Source organism: Molothrus ater, chromosome 1 (genome assembly GCF_012460135.2).
Source record: "Molothrus ater isolate BHLD 08-10-18 breed brown headed cowbird chromosome 1, BPBGC_Mater_1.1, whole genome shotgun sequence".
Lineage (NCBI taxonomy): Eukaryota > Metazoa > Chordata > Aves > Passeriformes > Icteridae > Molothrus > Molothrus ater.
In genome coordinates this window covers 85,248,932-85,261,890 of record NC_050478.2, presented here as the reverse complement: position 1 = coordinate 85,261,890, position 12,959 = coordinate 85,248,932, and the positions used below count along the sequence as shown (strand labels likewise).

Here is a 12,959-nt window from a genome sequence, read left to right as displayed (position 1 = left end):
ATTCAGCTATGTTTCCACTGGATGAGTGTGTTTTCCTCTGTCTGATTCCTAGATAGCAAGTGTTTAGAGGCAGGGACCATTCCTCTGATCCTTTGTTTGCCTGGTGAATAATGCAGTTGTTACAGAGATTAGAACAATGACTAACAGAAGGTGCCTCTGTCTAAGAGCTATGACTCACAAGTTTTTAATGGCTTTAGCTGGAGCAGTTTAAGATGATAGTGCCTCCATCTCTCTGCCTCCCCCTCTTATGGAAATTAAATCCCCAATAGTAAAAGTGATACTAGCAAACCTCATGCCATCTTTTCACCTCTCTCAGTTTAAGAGCCCTGTTTTAGTTTATCAGCTGTCATTGATGCCTTTAAGGCAATATAGAGGCTTGACACTGTGAACTAGAAAAGCTGAGCAGTGGACACCTATTTCCTCCTATCATCCAGATTTGGGGCAATAACTGCTGATTGGAGCAAGACAAATACTTTGGCAACATTTTAAACTGCTAGAGCTAAATCAGTGTTCACAGTCCAAAGCCTTCACCCTTGGTATTTCTGTTTTGCAAATTGAAAAAAAAAAAAAAACAAAACAAGAGCCAAATAAAATTATTTAAAAATGACCCCTACAACCACAATACACTAGTTTGAAAATCATGGACTGTGATTATGAAACTCAAAGTATTTGGCCAAATACATCTGAGATGTGGGATCAATCATAACCATGAAATATCATTACTCAATATTCAAAGACTCTTCAGGCAAAAGATGGTCACTGAATGGTAAATATTGAATGTGTGGTAATAATTCAGAAAAGTACACAATAAGTAATTGACCTGTTATTTTGTCAACACTTCAGACAGGCCCAAACCTATGAAGTCATATTATCTAACATTATAATTCTACTAAAGGGCCATGCACCCTCTGAATGTATAGCTCCCTGTGAGACCTACTGCTAGTTCTTGGCTTCATGATTGATTTATTGCTGCTCCTTGACAAAATATCTTGTCTTTTCAACTTTTTCTTTCAGTGGCACAGAATGAACTGGAGATGGATACACCGTCTTCTGTAGCCTTGTTGAAGTCATTTTTATAATCCTTATTGCCCGTAGCTGTGATTTGGTGGCCAAAATCCTCAGTCAGTGTCACAGGAAACAACAGCAGATAAGGTAATAACAGCAGTAAAAATAGGAATGTCAGCAGAAGTAGCATCCAGATTTTTTTCTTTGTATTTTTGTTGGTTGATGAACACACAGATTGAATGTTTGAAGCACTGTAAATGGGGCTGTGCAAATAACTTTCACATTTTTATTCACAGAAAATTAGGCAGCTTTTTTCCAAGATAGTAGCAGTCGTGAGTAGGTGGGGGATCAAACTTCAGTGAGATGGATCTGACTAGAACACCCACACACAGACAAGATAACAATTTGCACTGCCAAAAAAGTACAGTGGCAACTTCCTTATGATAGAGTAAATTGGAGTTTGGAGTATCTTCTCAAGGAAGGCAGCAAGATCATTAGCTTCTCTTCAAATACCATCCAGCTTTATCATCAACAAAGAAGAATTGATTACAACTCTAGCATAAATATAGTAACAATCTCTGGAATATCTTTGAAGCTTTTAAATGATTGAATAAAATACAAAATCTCTCTCTAGAGAATAAGAAGATACTGATATTGTTGAGCTTTCTAGCTAGTCTATGGCCAAGGTTTCAAAGAGAAACACTAGGAACTTTCTAGCTAGTCAATGGCCAAGGTTTCAAAGAGAAACACTAGAAAAAAGTTGATCAAAGGTGAAGAAAAAGCACACAGAAAAAACTGAAGAAACAAAACCCACCATCAAGAATGCCCTCTCCCCCTGAATCTATGAGCTGAAAAGAGCAGTTTTCAGGTGTTTTTCTTCCCTTCATTCAGTTCCCAGAAACCTTTACTGTCCTAAACTTTATCAGGTGGTACAAGGAGAACAAAGCTTCAATTCTTCTTGTAATTCACTCTCACATTATGAGTAGAGGAGAATTCATCTTCATCCTCATCCTTTAGCCAAATTTTTTGCTATTTTAGATGAATGACATCCTTTAGACTTCAGCAGAGTTGTATCCATTCCAGCCAGCAGATAATTGCACCCATTCTTTTCCATTTTATGTGATGCAAGGAATTTTCATAATGAAGTAGGACACCATAGAAGGGAAACTTCCTGCTTCTCATCGGAAAAAAATGAAAATATCCTCTGCTTTGCTGTATATCTGTCATGTAACAAATGGGTTGTGTTCTGAAGCAAGGAAATCCCATCAGTTATTTCAAGAGCAGGCCCTGTCACATATGCTGCAATCTCTGATGACCCAGTGCAATCTGTCTGATTGTGAAGCAATGAAAAGCAATTTGAGTGAGCTGACAAACAAATCAACACAGCTTCTCCCCCACCCTTTTTTCCCCTCTTCTTCCTTTATTTTCTTCTCTTTGTTTACTGAATGTGTGCCCACCTGCAATACTTCTAGTAGTATTTACCAAAGAAAGTTTATCAGGCATGTAGAACAGAACTACTGTGATTCTGCTACTCTGGGACCTCTTGAGTGGTCTCTTAACAGATCTTTGTATGTGAATTTTGTTCTAAACATGAGGTTAGTCTGAAAGGTTTATTTTAAGCAGCTAAAAGGAAGGAAGATATATGATTAGGTGATATGTAGCAATGACAGACAGTGAAACACTGGTAATGTTACTAAAAGAATAAGAAAGATCTCAGTACATATGCATTATATTAACTACAATGTAGATGGGTAAAGGGCAAAATTATTTTCTTAGACTTTGTACATTTAGTTTCAACTGTGTCTGTTCTCACTTCATGAACAGCTTCATAAGAAAAAAATAACTAATGCAGCATCCAAATACCATCATTTTTACAGAAATATGAGTTACAGTGGTGCTGTCATGTATTTAACAGCAAATCCCAAATATTGTCTCAAGATATTTCAGAAAACCATTATTTTCTCTTGTGATTCATTATTAGTGTTTAAACATAGGCATAACTAAGGTTGAAAATAATATCTCTGATTTCAGAAAGAATATGTTTGTAATGAAGCATACCCAAGTACTCAGTCTGGTATGGGCATGTGGGATTGCACAACTGCTCAAACATGTAAAACAAGGGGAAGGAACAAGTACTGGCTGGTAATTGCTCTCTCTTCTTAATTCCCAAACCTGTGTTTTTATAAGAGGGATAGAAATGAATAGAAATTTACAGTGGTATAGTATCAGTCATTGGCAAAGGCAATGAGGGATGGCTACAAAAAGCTGATAATTGTGTGCTTCTGACAGGAGTTAGAACTGCAGATACACCAAGAAGAGTTTGTTTCTGGGTCTAGGTGAACTAAGCACTAGGAACAGGATTTTAGGTACTTGTATGCATTTTGTTCTATCAGTAAGTACACATACAAGAAATTAAGATGTGAGGTTTTTAAAAGAAACATAAGGCATTATTGAGTTGATTTTGCATTGGAAATTCTGGCCTTAAAAAAAACAAAGGGTGAAGGGTTAGCTGCTCTAAAGGTGTTGCTTTGTCAATTAATTCATTCAGAGCACATTAGCACTTCTCAAAAGATGTTTACAGTTTCAAGGTCAAGAGCTAACTAGTTATTAGGGCTACATCAACTAACATGGTTTGAATTGATTCCATTATTTTGAGAAGCTAAAAGAAGTAGAGCAGCATCTTTTCATGAAGAGGGAATCAAAGTGTATATTTCAAGTACAAAGAGAGGTTGCAGTGCATACAGGTGTAAATTGGAATAATGTTTTTGCAAGCATTTCTGAGAACAGCTGAATAAGTTTCAGAACAAGAAGGACAAAACCGTATTGGGTTTTTGCTTTCATGAAGTCCAAAGAAAACTGAGACATGACATTTTGCTATGCCACAATCACAGTAATGGCTGCTGCCTCCCAGACTTATGGGTACTCAGGGTTTCTAAAACAGTAACTATGAAAACCAAAGATTCTTTTAGGGACGAAAGCAGTAATGGTGGCTGTCACATTGGTGGAGGCTAGAGCAGACATTTTTTTCCTCTGCTTTGAAAGGAGATGGAACATAAATTAAAAAGAATAAAAAAACCCCAAAATGGAAACTGGTTTATATCCTAAAAGATTCCAAACTGGACATAGAATTAGTGCTTAAAACAGGTTGATGACAAACGTTTCCTAGATTCTCTAGATAAAAATGGAGACAGGAAATAATGTCCTCAGTTTATCAGGATGAACAGAGTGAAGAAAAAAAATTTATCCTCTTTTTTTTTGCATTCATGCCTGATGATAAGCTTCTCAGTGTGATTTAAGATGCCGAGAATCCAGGTCATTCTGCCTAGGTAAGTACCACCTTCTCCTTTGAGTTACTTTTCAAGTAATTCATTGGAACTCTGCCATCATCACAGGAAGTTTTGGCATGTAGATAGCTTAATAGATGAATTTGTTACTTCATTAAAGAACAAGAAGTTGCTAGAAATGTGCAGAGTCTGTATATAAGCAGGCAGAAAATTGACCTAATTGTCACTTCTTCATTTGTAATTCTCTGAGACTGATCTTCTTGAGTCTGAAAAGCAACTAATGGCTTTGAGTGCTTTAACAGAGCATTGGCAGAACAGGAAGAGCTTGGGGGATATACTCATTCTCAGCACAAAAAATTCTTCAGCTGGTTTTGTTGCTATAAATGTTGAGTGATTTGAATGCAGACAGCAGAGTTAGTTTAGATTTGTGTCCATGAAACAATGACATTTGCTGCAGCTTGGAGATTATTTAGCTTCCTTTCACCTGAATTCATTTTAGCTCTTGGACCCCATTTAATTCCTTAGAATTGCAAAGCTTTGTTATAACTCTATACTTTTACCTTTGGACTAAGATAGATTGTTATGAATAATTCAGGAAAAAATATGTCTGTCACTCCACCTGCATAGGACATTTTTTGGATGTATGCAGATTACTCTGTCATATTACTCAGATTCCTATTAAGCTGTGATGGGTTACTTCGTTTGCTGCAGCCCATAATTATGAAATGAAAGGGTCAAGCTGTGTTGGCTTTAACTTCTGCTTTCCTGACTTTTTTGACTTTGAGATAGTTATTTAGTGCTTCTTAGTATATTATATGAAGACTCTGTGGGAGATGTTCTCATTAGCTATTTTTTCCTGTATTGAATCTCCATTATGCTTACAGTAATAAATGTTTATTTTTTTTACACTCACATAATATTTTTCAGAGCAGTGCAAAATACCTAATGGTCCTTGTAGCACTTTAATTTTTCAGCTGTGGCTATATCAGACAGTTATCACTGAAATTCTTACTTTTGAACAGAGTAAGACAACAGCAGAAATAACTGTTCAGTTGGGAAGTGCTGATGTTTCAAAATGGTAGTGACTGTAAAATGTTTTTACAGAGCTACAAAGTAAATATCTATTGTTAAGAAATAAACAAAATTCTGCAGTGTATTTCAGGATAGAAGAAGTCGAGTAGAGTGTTATCTTTTAAAAATAATTTTTAGGGACAAAATAGTCATATAATCAGAGTCAATTTTTTATATATTAGTTGAGTTTTTCAGCAGTAGCTGAATACAGAATTCCCCATAATTCCACAATGTCATGTTTCCCATTGTTGTAAATGTATTGCACAATAATCTGTGAGCATGGCAGTAAAATGTATTGCTTGCCAATAACTACATACCAACTCTTTATACTGGGGAATATTTGATACAGTTACCTAGAGTTAGTAGTACTTTTCTCTTCAAGCAGTAGTGCTGAAGTCAATGTTTTACTCAACATGAACAAACATCACAACCTGTACTTCTTTCAAGTACAAATATGTACTTAATTATGATACATTTGTATTCAAACGTATTTCAGAGTTCTAGGCTGGATGAATACATTGCTTACATATAATGTAATCACACAGCAGTCTTGTGCATGCATAAATATGGTTAGCATGATGTTAAAGAGGAGAAGACTCTGATAAGGTGAGGAGGTTGTGTTGATTCTGTATTTTAAAAAGATAGACTATTAACATCTATGAAACCTCATTTCTGCTTTATTTGAGGTCTCACAACTGACATATACCCTCCCTCAACTGCAGTTCCTCCTCTAAGTTAGATAAAGATAAAACTCCTCATTTCCTTGTGCTCCTGTGGGTATTTCTATTACTGTAGAACAACTGTAAAATGGAATGAAAATCCAAATCTCACCACAGCTGGAAGAGCCAGGCCAAGATATTCTCAAGTAAAGGAAAGTAAATCTTGGTTCTCAAACGTTTAACTGATGTTTAAAATCTGATGTCAAAAATATCACAAATAATTTGTGTAGCAAGTGACCATTAAATCAAAATTAGGCATATGAGTAATTCCTGGTACACTTTTATTTCTTCAGTAGATAAGCTACACCTCTGATGAATGTAGCATTTGTCTGTGCTTTGTCATAAAAAATGAACTAATAACTAAATGATATTTTATCTGTTCAATTTCTGAATTATTTTTGATTAGGATTGTCTGTACTTGATCTGCATTAATCTTTGCTCAAGTAAAAAATTAAAGAGTTTTTTTTCTCAGAGAAAAAAAAAAATCTTTAATCTTTGACAGAGACCTTTCCATGTAATAATCTATAAGATATCAAATAAGAAATGTACTGTAATCAGTCAAGACATTGCTTGGACTAAGGACATAATACTATAAAGTAAATTATATATCCAAAATTATTTAGTGGATTAGCTGTTTTGTGCACACTTCAGCTGCAATGCAGTACAGTTTGTTGCTACATATTTCATAAACCTCTGACTATTTTAATTAATTTCACATAAGATGGAATAGAAAGCAGAGTTTTCCCTTTATGGAAAAGTCTTCTGCTTTGAAGTGCATGAGTCCAATAGAAAATAAGTGTATATATTTATCTGAAAGGAAAGCCATGGTAGAATGGTGGTTTTAAATCAAGTGAAATATTTATTTTCTTCTAAGAGCTTAGATATTTTTGGAAGAGCTTAAAAAGGAAAGTGGCTCCATTTCAGGGAAAGAAGACTGAATGTAACTTACAAAAATTTTATAAAGTGTATACAGAGGTAAAATATTGATAGTATATGCATCACCTTTTTTAACAGCAATAAGAATTTTTATATGAAAAATCATATTGTTCCAAGCTGTAAGGAAATGCATTTTCCTCATAAAAAAGTCTTTCTAACTTTTCTTGCCTGTAACTTTGAAGTAATTTCACAATAGGTGTGCTGTGAAATTTGTTGTATTCACAGTTTTTGTTTAACAACATGCTAGTAGAAAAATGATGCATCAGAGTTAATTAGCTGCTATTACATATTTTAAGGTATGCTGTGATTTTGTGTCTTACATTGGCCCTCAGTTTTAATAGAAATAACTCAGAAACCCTTAAAGTTGGACAATTTGTTTTCCAGAGGATATTTAATCATTTACAACATCTCAGTTTTTTATCTTGTCTGTTTCCCTATTGTCATCATATAGAACTGCACCTCCTGTATATTCATGTACTTTTGCATCACTGTGAATTTTATGGTATCAATGTAGAAAATTAAAATTTATATTGATTATAGGTTATGTATGCAGTCATGAACAATATCCCCCCAACAAAATGTATAGAATGTTAATTTCTACATGACAGACAATGGAGGCACTGTCATTTTAATCCTTGATTCAAAGCCAATGATCAAGCACTTGAAGATGACAAACACACACTCTCTGATACACCCATGGTCTTTCTAAAGCCTGCACAACAGAGAAACTATCTGGTGTCTCTAAGGTCTGCTTAGATTTAGAAGTCAAATTCCTTATGAAAACAGGATTGTCAGTGAAAGTAGATTAATTTTAACAAATGTTGAAGATATAAGTTAGGTGACTGGTGTAAAATAACTTAGGAAAAAACACATCTGGATGAGTGTTTTATTTAATTTATCATGCACAGACATCTTAAAATGAGATGAGTCATTCACTGACATGCCCCTGTCTCTCCACACACACTACAGGGAAAACTAAGCTTTGATTTGAGAGCTAGCCTTAGGTGGGTAAAACTGGTAGAGATAAAATCCACGTATAGAAGTTTAAGGTTTTTTGCTTCTTCTGCTCAGAAACTTATTCTCCAGATTTTAGGAAGTAAAGAGATAACAGGAAGAATAGAAGCAGAGAGAAGGAGGAACAAATGAGCACCACACTCTTCCTAGTCACAATTCCTGGTTACCTTGTTGATTTAGCCTCCTTTTACATGCTGGTAAGCAATCAAATGAAAGCTCAAAATGCTTTACCATACCTGATTGCGGACTTTGTTTGGGGATTTTGGCTGCTGCTTCGGGGCTGGAGGTGGCATGTACACGCTGATTGGCAGAATTGTGGATGCTACTTGGGACAGCTGCTGAGATGTTTTTACGAGGTTTCATGTCTTGCAACCACATTGGGGATGCCTCAAAGGCTTGCATTCGCCGAGAGTGGCTGTTAGCATTGACTTTGAGAAACGCCTGGGCCTTGTATTCCTGAAGGTCTCCATAGTTGGCATCGGTCACCCTGCACTCATACAAGCCTTCATCCTTTTTCCTCACTTTTGAAATCTGCAGCTTGTGGGAGATGTCATTCCCTTGTACTTTCACTGTCTGCAAATTTTCCAGGACAAAAAAAAAAAAAAAAAAAAAAAAAAAAGAAAAGAAAACATTGTCATGAGTTCTTTCTTAGGAAAAACTCTATGTGCATAGCACCAATTTACTCAATGGTGTGATTGTGCTTACTGCAGGGAAGTTACATCAAGGATGAGTATGGCTAATTGTATCTGTGAGGATGCCTGACATCTTCTTTCCAAATCTGCTTAGATAGTTTGCTCTGAAATTTAATTAGCCTCAGAAAAAAAACCCAAACTACCATGTTCATTCCAATTAATTGCTTAAGATCATGAACATTCTTAATGAGTTTTCTTATGTAAACCTAGTATCCATGTAGTTAATTGGTTAAACCTTTCCAGTTAGTTGGCTTCATTGAATTTTCATTGAATAGTTTCTAAACTAGTGCATTAACAATTTTGTTGAAGATGAAGATTTAAACCATGTAAATTACTATTTATTAGATTAGCTTGTACTCTTCACTATATTGAAACTATATTTTACACTCAGTTTGTTTCCTTCAAGTGTGTCTAAATTTTTGGTATTTTTTTCTGTTAATGATAACAAGACATATTGTGTCAGGTTGTTTCTTTTGTCTTGTTTATCTGTGATCTGTGTACTTATTAGAAGCACAGGTTAAAAGTTGCCAGTGAAAAAAAGGCTCCTGATTTATTTTTAAATACTTCTAATATCTGAGGGCAACATAACATATTTTATTTCTGATAATTAAAACACACATGAGTAAATTATACATCCAGAAATGTGTGACAGGTATTAAGATGCATTGGGAAAAGTTAACACAGATTCCTTTCTGTATGCCCATCACTTCAGAGAATTTATGTTTAATTAATTTTCTATTAGTCTCTATCTGAATTAATATCTTTTGCCCCACAGGAAGCCAGTTAAAAGGTATTCCATGGGATATAAATCTTCAGCTTTGAAGAACTTCTGAACCTGGTTTACTTCCACTGTTTCATAAACATGAATGCAAATGTTGCTTCGTGTCGTATCATTGACAGCTAATAAGGAGACATGAAGATGATGAATACATGGTAGATCACAAAAACAGAGAACCACTAGATAGAAGCTAGACACATGTTATAGGGAACTGTACAATATATTGCTTCTGACAGCTTGGCCTACTGTAGTAACCAGTGTTGGCAAGGCACCTATTATGCCTTCTTGATAAATTGAAGAGCAATACTCGTGAATATGTCATTGCTTTAAGGTACTGGATGGACTTTATAGCCTGTTGTGTTGTACCCAGCTCTGAATTTATACTTGGCAAACTGAGTTGAAAGTATAGATTACAGACTTACTGGCATAATGTATGCAATATTAATTGCACAGAAAGTGCTGGATAGTTATTTAAATCAAATTCAATAACAATATATATCTCTACTGAACAATTCATATTCAGCAAAAGGATTAAAGAAGATTCATATGAATGGAAAGAGTATTGGTAGGTCATATTGTGACTTCATTTGTTCCTATGCAAGACCCAGAAAATTAACAGTGCTGCATAGCCCTGGTTAAAAACAGAATTTTTTTGACTTTTGCATTTGAAATTTAGAAATTCTTGCAGGCAACACATATGCATGTTTTCAGTTTGTGCTGCTTTCTCATTTAGAACAGATAGAAATGGTGTATTTCAGCCCACGCCTATAATTTTAAAAAATATTTATTCAATGTACTTTAGTTTTCATTATGATAATTTATATTAGTACTAATGAGCTGTGTATGCCTTTAAAAAAAAAGGCTACATTGTAAAATGTAGATAAAAAGTAGACTTAGACATCTACTAATATTGACTGTTTTTATTACAAATATAAAAGAAATGTTTTATGCAAGCTTATAGGAGCACCATAAATACCTTCTCATGAATTAATATTATACATAATGAAAGAGATTTGTAACTTCAAAGATGAGACAAGCTTTACAGTCTATATTGTGTCTCAGTTCTTATGGATTACTTCAGGGATTTCAAATGAGCCAGTATTGATAAGGAATGAATTATCTGCTAGCCCTATGTCTAGTAGAATAGTATCTAAGGACCACATGTGAGCCTCATTTGTAAGATAGTCTACAAATGCAACTGAGGATATGCTCCACCACACAAATCGTTTCTAGTCAATGGTGAGAAGTATCACAAAAATGTTTGCACGGCTAGAATATGTATTGTATTGAACACAGGAAACCTGAGTCCTCATTTATAAATGCTCTTCAGCTATACTTAGGTGTACTTTGACCTGATGTAATTATCTGGTTTGTTATTTGCAAGCAACAAAAAACAGCTGAGTAAAGGATTTGTCAGAAATTATTCCCCTTTATTTGTTGCTGTTTTAAGCTTTGCTGGTACTTAAAGCCTTGTCTGCAGCTAAAAAGCACTTCCAAAGCGATTATGCCAGAGAAAGGGAAAACCCCTCTGGGCTCAAAGGGAATATTCATGCTGCAGTATCTGCTTAGTATCTGTGTCTTTCCACTGCAGTGAGCACCACACCATCATCCCACCACCACACATTTCTTGGGATGCTGAGGGAGGAGGACCTGACCTATTCTGAGGTCAGGAGCAGCCTTCTGGCTGTGCCTGACTCAGGACATGAGTCGGATGCAGAAGGCATCCTCTCCCTGCAGGGAACAGCAGCAGGGGGAATAGAGCAACGCTGCTTTATAATTCTGTTGAGATAATATTCTGGTTTAATCTCCAAGCAGCAGATTGGTAACTGGTGTCAGAATCTCTCTTTTGTAAAACTGAGTCTCTGTGGTGAAGAGTTGAGATTGCTCCTAATGGAGAGATTTTGTCCAAAGCCTTTCTGAGCTCTCCTTTTGCCAGCAGGTATGGACCTGAGAAAACACCCATTTAAGCAGCTGCACACTCCACTAAAGGAAAGTGCAGCTTCATTGACAAATTTCAGCCTTAAAAACAACTTTGGTTGGTTTTAAGGTTGAAATTTCAGCCTTAGCAACTTTGGTCTGCTAAGGAAGACTCAGCAGTTGCCCAGGGTAAATGAGAAGAAATGCAAGGATTGGTGCAGGCTGAATTTTTCACAGGTACAAACAGGGTCTGCCAATGGACTTTGCCTCGACCATGCTGGTCGATGCCTCCGTGTCCAATGGTGTGGGCGCTTCATGGGGAAAAGCTGTCCTGACACCCTCTGCCAGGACTGTCAAGGAAGTAGTCACAGAATTATAGAATCAACTATTTAGGTCGGAGAAAACCTCTAAGATCATTGAGTCCAACCCTTGAGCTGCGGGCTGCCAGCCACCCGCAGTCTGCGGTGGGATGAGGAGGAGATGCGGGGCAGGAACAGCACCTCCAATGAGGAGGCCCTCATTGGGGAAGGGGCCCCCCGGCCGGCGGGGTCTGCCCGCGCCCTGCGGCGACACTTACGCTGATCTTCGTGCCGTCGTTGTCCAGGTCCCGCTCGGGCAGGAACTCCACCTGCAAGGAAAGGAGCGCCGCCGTGGGTCTCCGGCCCTCGACCCGCTCCCGCTCCCGCTCCCGCCCCGCCGCGGAGCCCGTGGAGCGGCGCGCCGCGCCTGCCACCTGCGGGCCGCGCCGGGGACAGGCGGGGACAGGCGGGGACAGGCCGGGAACAGCCGGGGACAGCCGGGAAGAGTCAGGAACAGCCGGGGACAGCCGGGGAAAGCCGGCACGGGCGGCCGAGGGACGCGGACCCGCGGACCCTCCGCCCTCCCGCTTCGCATGGGCGTCTTTTGTCGCCCCCGATGAGGAGACAGCAGCGGCATGGCAGTGTGAATGGACATGGCCCTTCCTGTCCCATTTAGAAGGATGAAATCACGCTGTTGACTGATTTTGGGTTTTAACTTCTTTATGGGCATTGGTACCCCCCTGCCTCCCTTCCCACTCCTGCGTGTGCCCTCCTGTGGCAACTGCTTACGGAGTTAGGGCTGCCAACTCCACTGCGCTAGCTGGAAATTGGAAGACACGTGTAGGATCTTGCCACATGGGAAATATAAAATTCTCACGAGGAGCAGTCTTTGAACAGCTGCTTTGCAAGGGAAAATTAAATAGGGAAAAGCAATAATAATAATAATAATAATAATAATAATAATAATAATAATAATAATAATAATAATAAGGGGGGAAGGGGGTGTGAGGAAACAGACTTTGGAAAACCTGTATTGTTTTGTAAACAGCCCTAGCTGCATCGTGGAAGTGACAGACACTAAAGGCACCAACCCCTGAGGTGGGCATTTTTCTCTGCAGGTTCCTGCTCTGTCATTTCATAGTCAAAATTAAGTCTCTAGGGAAATGCAGTACCTCTCTCTGCTCCTTCCCTCTGCTCTTCCCTTCTTTCCTTCTCCCCTTTCCTCCCCATCCTTTCTGTAGCAT

The 12,959-nt window shown here is 37.7% G+C and overlaps 1 protein-coding gene across 3 annotated transcripts in view; it reads right to left on the bottom strand.

Annotated features, from left to right (window-relative positions):
* The window catches only part of VSTM2A (V-set and transmembrane domain containing 2A), a 29,635-nt gene that overhangs the window by 13,462 nt on the left and 3,214 nt on the right, over positions 1 to 12,959 (bottom strand). For all 3 annotated transcript variants that reach the window (XM_036401306.2, XM_036401297.2, XM_036401293.2), the window contains exons 3-4: positions 11,994 to 12,044; positions 8,266 to 8,602 (exon numbers count right to left, since the gene is read on the bottom strand). In XM_036401306.2, coding sequence (XP_036257199.1) covers positions 8,266 to 8,602; positions 11,994 to 12,044 — 388 coding nt within the window. The remainder of the gene's footprint in view (positions 1 to 8,265; positions 8,603 to 11,993; positions 12,045 to 12,959) is intronic.